This window comes from Diospyros lotus, chromosome 1 (assembly GCF_014633365.1).
Source record: "Diospyros lotus cultivar Yz01 chromosome 1, ASM1463336v1, whole genome shotgun sequence".
NCBI lineage: Eukaryota > Viridiplantae > Streptophyta > Magnoliopsida > Ericales > Ebenaceae > Diospyros > Diospyros lotus.
In genome coordinates this window covers 39,239,763-39,247,525 of record NC_068338.1, presented here as the reverse complement: position 1 = coordinate 39,247,525, position 7,763 = coordinate 39,239,763, and the positions used below count along the sequence as shown (strand labels likewise).

General features: G+C 33.3%; 1 protein-coding gene across 1 annotated transcript; it reads left to right on the top strand.

The window, feature by feature from the left end:
- The first annotated feature begins 596 nt into the window (after nt 1–596).
- Nucleotides 597–5,273, top strand: LOC127795025 (probable receptor-like serine/threonine-protein kinase At4g34500). Its single transcript, XM_052326429.1, has 7 exons — nt 597–1,402; nt 2,252–2,356; nt 2,460–2,582; nt 3,148–3,318; nt 3,444–3,573; nt 3,674–3,883; nt 4,555–5,273. Exons 1-7 carry the CDS (start codon nt 801–803, stop codon nt 4,675–4,677), a joined length of 1,464 nt encoding a protein of 487 aa, XP_052182389.1. The 5' UTR covers nt 597–800; the 3' UTR covers nt 4,678–5,273.
- Nucleotides 5,274–7,763: the final 2,490 nt, after the last annotated feature.

Sequence of the window (7,763 nt, the reverse complement as noted above, 5' to 3'; positions counted from 1 at the left end):
ATTTTCAACATGCAAGTGTAAGGTAACTAAGTGAAAAGTCAAAAATTACCGACACTGTCGTGTGTTCTAAGATAAAGACTCATTGACCATTTTCAAGCTTAGATGATTATCCCTTATTTCTCAAGTTCCCATATTTTCGTTCCTCACCCTTCCATTTCAATTTTTTCTTGCTAATTATTATTATTATTATTATTATTATTATTATTATTATTTTGCTAAGTTGCCATGTGATTGGCCTTTATTTTATTGGGTCGACTGATTAATTGTTATTTTTCATGAAAAACACTAATAACTTGATTCAATTATCATTAATTATTTTATAAATTAATTATGAATAATTAATCCTATAAAATAATCCAAAATAATAACACCAGTACATAAAATGTTCAATCATCGTGATGGTAACGTAAAAGGCATATTAAATATTTTATAACAAAAAAAAAACTATTAATTTAAAGTTAAACTAAGTCATGCAATTAAATATTATTGTCATTAATTATAGATGTAGCCTGTAGTAGGGGGCTTCTCGTAATATCATCCTCCCGCTCTACTTTTTGTCTCGCTCTTGTGCGCTTTTTCGTTTTATATCCGTTGAAGGCCCGCTGTCCGTCAAAAAAGCTCCAACATCGGCCTTTTTCCATTTTGCTGAGAGATTTTAGCGTTAAGCCAGGGATACTCCTTCTGCTACCACTGCAGTCTCAGCTTCTCAGTCACTCAACGCTCTCTCTCTCTCTCTCTCTCTCTCTCTCTCTCTCAAGCCTCTTGCAGAAATGCAGATTGCGTAGGTTTCTGCGGAAACAATGGCGGTTTCCGGCCAAGATGCCGGCGGCGGCGGAAGCTCAGGGAGATCCGTCTTTCACAGTCTGGCCTCCAAAACGCCAATTATGGGGCTGAAACTCTACGTCCTGATCGGAATATGCTTTGCGTGCATAATCGTAGTCTTTTTCCTGGTTTTCCTTCGTCTTCGTTCGAATCGAAACTCGAGACGGCGAGGGACGCTGGTTAAGCACGGTTCGGGGTTGTTACCTCTGGTCTCGGAGGAGATCATCCAAATCAAGGGATCGGATCTAGCGGAGAAGGGGAAAATCGATGGACATGAGAAGGAGAGAGGTGCGAATGTCAGGGCGAAGTTGGGGAAAGTGATTGGGGTTGAGATCGGGAAAGGGAGTTCAGGAAGCAACGTCTCCGGCGGGAGCCAAAGCGAAACGACGTCGTCGTCGGCGGTGTCGGCCGACGGACCGAACATCGGGTGGGGCCGGTGGTACAGCTTAAAGGAGCTGGAGGTGGCGACACGAGGATTTTCGGATGAGAATGTGATCGGTGAAGGCGGTTACGGGATTGTATACAGAGGGGTTTTACAGGATGGCTCGGTGGTTGCGGTGAAGAATCTTCTAAATAACAAGTAAGCAAACTTCAATTGCAGCTACATTGTTTTCGTGCTTAATTTTCTTGTTTAGAATTTTCTTTTTTGGTTCCTTTGGTTATGGTGTATATCAACTGGTACGAAATTTGTAGACTAACAGGTCTTCAAGCAGAGATTATCAGAGCTTGGTCGATCTGGAACATGTCGGCGTCGTAAATGACTTTGCTTTCTTGCTAGCTAGCTTGTTGAGGAAAAGTAAAGGATGATTCCTTTGTTCTTTCTTCCTTTTTGTTCTTTCTCATCATCTTCTTTTGACTCTCTTTCTCTCTCTCTCTCTCTCCCCTTTGATTGAATGAATTTTTTTATTTTCCATTATGTACAACTCTCTCTCTCTCTCTCTCTCTACTATGCCTAGCTTTACGTATTAGCTCTGATTTGGTGGTGGATTCAAACACTTTTGATTTTTTTCCCATCTCCCCTTTGATTGAATCACTTTTTTTATCTTCCATTATGTACAGCACTCTCTATCTCGGGAACTCAGTCACATTTTGATTGGACTGTTGAAGTAAGCCATTAGTTATTAACTTATTATGCCGCTTGAAAATAGTCAATCTTACTTCTAATTCTCTGGTAACACTGGAAAACGAGGGACTGAAAATCTTACTTTTATTGCTACATTTTATTAACTTAAATGAGCACATTCATATAAAATTAATGAGACGTTGGGCAACGTTCTCATGGTTAAGAAGTTGGCGTTGTTGTATGCTGAGGTGAATTTGTAGTCAAATAAAATATGATCAAGATTCCGTAGAGTTGCAGTTCTCTTCTAAGAAAAAAAATCCTAATTTGTGGTGCTTTACTTACATTCTATAACCATCTTATATAAAGGGGTCAGGCAGAGAAGGAGTTCAAGGTGGAAGTGGAAGCAATTGGAAAAGTGAGGCACAAGAATCTGGTGGGTCTTATTGGGTATTGTGCAGACGGTGCTAGAAGGTAATTTTCATAATCCCGTTTGCTTCCTATTGTCTACAGAAAATGTGTAAAGAATTCCTTATTATTCTTCTAATGGTGTTGCAACTTAAAACTGCCCAATCAGGTCGCTTGTGTACGAGTACGTTGACAATGGCAACCTGGAGCAATGGCTACATGGTGATGTAGGGCCCGTTAGTCCTCTCACTTGGGATGTTCGGATGAGGATTGCAGTTGGGACGGCAAAAGGGTGGGTTTCATTTTATTGGTGTTAGATTTTTACTTGAGAATGAGTAGTTAAAACTGAAATATGGTTGTTTCTAGTGCTCGTTAACATGCATTTAACCAACCAGTTTGAAGAATAACTGAAAGGATTTTCAATGAGGGATATTTGAATTTAGTTTCATCTTGAAAGGCCTGATTGCAATTTACTAATTGTGTTAAGTTCATGACATATGGGGTTCAAACCCAAACTGCCTTCCAGTTCCCTCTCCAATGCGGCTCCCACCCAAAAGAAAAAGATGATTAAAACAGAAAAAAAAAATATAGTTTTACTCATTGCATCATTCATCAAATGCTGATAGTTTTACTTATTGCATCGTTCATCAAATGCTGTCTTAGTCTTTGATTTTCTGGTTGTGTGGATGTTGACAATGAGAGTAAATCTATCATGTCTTATCTTTCTGTTGTTTTCAAGTAAATTTTATCTTCACTTCCTTTGTTAGATTCTTCCTTTGTCACTTATCTCACAGACAACTGTTCTGTTCTCTTTTGCCTGATCTGCATGTACTTAATATGTCCTGTTCCTATGACAGACTAGCCTATTTACATGAAGGACTAGAACCCAAAGTTGTGCATCGTGATGTGAAATCTAGTAATATTCTTCTGGATAGAAAATGGAATGCTAAAGTGTCAGATTTTGGACTGGCTAAGCTTTTGGGACCCGAGAAGAGTTATGTGACTACGAGAGTAATGGGAACATTCGGGTTTGTTTGTTTCTTTTTTCCCCATAACTCTTGTATATTCAACTTGTCAGTTGCTTCTAGTTGAAGGTGAATAAGACATTTATCAGTCTGTAATATTATTTGCTTATCTCATTTTGCTGCTGCAGCTATGTCTCTCCAGAATATGCAAGTACAGGTATGCTCAATGAGTGGAGCGATGTGTATAGTTTTGGGGTTCTGCTTATGGAATTAATCACAGGAAAGAGCCCAGTTGATTATTCAAGAGCACCTGGAGAGGTGGAAACAAGTTTCCTTTTGTTCATTCCTATCCCAGTTCCTCTTGGGTATTGATATTGACTATATAGCATCATTATCCGTTTCCTTTTCTTGCCTATAGATGAACTTGGTTGATTGGTTCAAAGGAATGGTCGCAAATCGGCGTGGGGAGGAGATGTTGGACCCCCTGATTCGAGTGCAGCCTTCTCCAAGAGCATTGAAGAGAGTGTTGTTGGTCTGCCTTCGCTGTGTGGATTTGGATGCTAAAAAACGACCAAAGATGGGGCAAATAATACACATGCTGGAGGGTGATGAGTTTCCTTTTCGATCTGTAAGTCTTGTTCCGATGCTCTTGTTATGGATTATATTTGATTAGTGTTCTAAACCTTGGTCTGAACAGTTCCGTGACATATTATTGAGCTTGTTATTCAGTCCTAATCTGACACATCGTAAGAAGTACTTTCATGATCAAGCATGAGGCAGGGTCTATCTTGTTAGAGGTGTTAAGATTTTCAATTATTCATAAAGATGACTATTACGGGACAAAACATTGTTAGATGTGGTTACAACAGTAATTTCTTATAATACTTGGTTGAGGCTCAAATTTGAACTTGCAACACCGAAAATTGTAGTATCAATTGATGCTAATTTTGGATATAATTTTCTTACATCTATATAAGAGAGAGCATTTGGGAAAGGGAATTTGATTTGAGCTACCCTGAAAATATTTCACTAGTTAGGAAGAAGGCTTTTGTGGTTAGCAACAGAGCAGTCTTCTGTTAGTATTTCATTATCCTTGTATATATATTCAAATAATGAAAAACTCAAATATCAGTGCTTTTTCCTCATCCATTTGATTGTAATTATCCGGCACAAGAAATTAGATAGAAACTCTTCGTCTTTTCCGTCTCAAGATAAAAACCAAAAAAAATTCCGTAGCAGTTACCAATGCATTTCCACTTTCTCTATTTCTTCCAGCTAAAATCGATTCATATTGCATAGGAACCTCGGACAACCAGAGAAACAGCTCCTCTGCGTTCCCATGCGACTGTTGTTACTGGCAAAGTCTCACGTGCATCCAAGGATGAAGCGGGCGGTGACGGGCTGAGATCAAAATGGAGATAAGTATTTTCTGCTCAAGAAATGCTGCATGGAAAGGTAAAATATTTTTGTAGCGTGTACATAATTTTACATGGATCTACGGAGCGGAATCACATTGTTGCTTATCATTTGTGCTTGAACACAATTGTTGGTTGTCCAATAAGTTGAACTTCATCTTCAAGTCTTACACTTAGCCCTTGTATATTGCTGATTCCCACTATTGACTATTCCCATGATATGTGAAGTATATTTAACAACACAAACCTAAAAGCCCCTTTAGTTGCGGTTTACTACATGACTTCAAATTCTCCATGTGTTATAACTAACTCTTAATTTAAAATCTTTAACTTGATTGAAGGTAAAAAAGAATTGACAAAATTGTTTGTTTTTTTCCTAAGTTACAAAAAATTAGTTACATATTGTTTGTTAGGCAAATTTAAGTTCCTGTTGTAGCATGCCTTTGTAATTTTCATTATTGGTGACCATTCTATTCTATCCATTTTTTGTTGTAATATTTCTGATGGTATTTATTAGGTGCTTTCTCTTTGTGTTATTAAATCATATAAAAAAATTTATCTTCCAATTGAAATTTATTCTATCGATATGTTTATTAAGGGAGCAATTTTACTGGAAGTCTGGAACCTTCATTTCTCATGCAGAATACCATGCTACCCTCAAAATAATCTCAAGGATATTTGCTTTAAGGCTTTTTATTTTTATTTTGTTTTATCCCTTTATTTTCAATGTATGTTTTTACTTTTTATTTTTTATTAAAAAATAAAAACTAACCATTAAATTTGATAATATTGTTTTTCAAAATTTTAAAAATAAAAACTAAAATGACACTCAATATAAGTGGTTGTATATCTTATCAGATAATTAAATACATACAAATTATTTTATATTGACAAAAATTTGCATCCCCTTTGTAGGGTTTAAGTCTATGAATAAAGTATAGCTAGTTCGTGACTAAATTTAGGTAGATGAAGAGTGTGGAAATAAAATATCAGTAAAAAAATATATTTTGTTATTTTTATTTTTTAAAATAAAAATTGTATTCATCAATGTAGTAAATGAAGTTTTCTGTTTATTTTTTCAGTAAGTGAATGAAAATAGAAAATTGAAAATGACCCTAGATTCAAATGGGCTATTAAAGTAAGGCATTGGTTGATTGTTAGAAAGATGTTTTTTTATTATTCCTCATAAATAAGAGGGTAAATTGTAACTACATCTTATAGTTTGTGGTGTTCGTAAAGAGATTATGTGATTTAAAAATATTTTTAAAGTTTTTGTAGTTTTTTTTGCTTAGATAATTTTTTGTCAATTTAAAAATATTTTTGGATGAAATATTAATTTGAGAAAAAATTAAATTATAAAGGCATCTAAAAACATTTATAAACTTCAGATATTTAAAAATGAATCTAAATGAATTGTTTGAATGAAATTTATGCGGAAGTTAATGACATTTAGAGATATTTTTAAATTACAGAATTTAAAATTTTATCTAAATGAGTTTTTTTGAATAAAAAATAAGTTGATGAAATTTAGAGATATTTTTAAATCATGTAGATTTAAAAATTTATCTAAATAAGTTATTTGAATTAAAAAAGTAAGTCAAAGGCATATTGAGGTATTTTTAAACTAGGAGGGATCTTTTTGTAAATAACTCAAATCAAGTGAGGTGTAGGTGTAATTTATGTTAAATAATTTGTTCTTGTGTTTTTGAAATAGAAAATATCAATTTTAGGTCAACTAAAATTAATATTAATTGTACTTATAATAAAAATGAAAAAATGAATTTTAAAACTGATTGATAAAAAATAATATTAAGATATTTAAAATATTAATATTACTTAAAAATATAAATATACAATTTGAATGCATTTTAACCTATTTAACTAATTTGAACACATTTTTTTAGTTTTTACTTTTTAAGATAAGAAAAGAGTTCTTTATTTCAACAGTTGAAATTTGAAAAAAGCTTTTCTGAATTTGTTGCGTGAAAAAAATATGACATTTTTTGGTTAAATTATAAACAAAGTCCCTTAAGTTTAGCTTAATTACAAGTAGTGCCTCCCATTTTAAAGATAAGAGTGGTTGTTCATGTTCTTAAAATATATAATAGGATAAATAGACCCCATTTTTTAAAAGACTCTTTACTTTCTCTCCTTCTCATTTTTTATAAAATGTATTTTAGTGACATAAATACATTTTCTATTATATAAATATAAACATATGTTAGCCCCGAGGTTGAGTCGCATGGCTCAATGGTGAAACTTAATTGCTTGTCGGCCACCCCCAACCAATTGTGTACGGGTTCAATTCCTTGAGTGTTTGGCCTTTTGTGATTTATTTTTTTTACCAGAATCAAGAGATTGAGCTATTGAGACTCTCGTGATGAAGGTCGAGTCGCATGGCTCAATGGTGAAACTTAATTGCTTGTCGAGCACCCCCAACCAGTTGTGCACGGGTTCAATTTCTTGAGTGTTTGACATTTCGTGATTTATTTTTTTTACCAGAATCAAGAGATTTGAGCAATTGAGACTCCCGTGATCATCCATATATATATATATATATATATAGAAACTTATGTTCTAAAGTATAAATATAAACTAATATATATAATATAAAAAAATTATATATAATAAAATATTTAAAAAATATATTTTTAAACTATAACTATTTTCAAATTATATAAATATCTAAAAGAAATAAAAACAGTAAATTTAATATTGGCCACTATTAATCGTTAAAATTGATAATTATTTATTGATAAGAGAAAATAGAAGCTAAATTTATTGAAGTTAAAAGAAGGATAATTTTATTCGGAGAAAGTAACTTATTTTTGTGTGTGGCTTTAATTATTGTATCTATAAAAAGTTCATATTCTTTTTTCGGATGATTCAGTTCTGGATGAATGTACCATTTTGTCCTTTCTTTCATCTTATGTCCATATTAATTTGCATTAGTCTTATGCAAGATTTTTTTATCTATAATAAGATAGATAATAAATAATGCATATAATAATAAAAATAAAAACCCTGCATATGTGCTGTACTTTCTGTAATCATAAATCTTTTAAGAAATTATATATGGTCATTGTAATATAT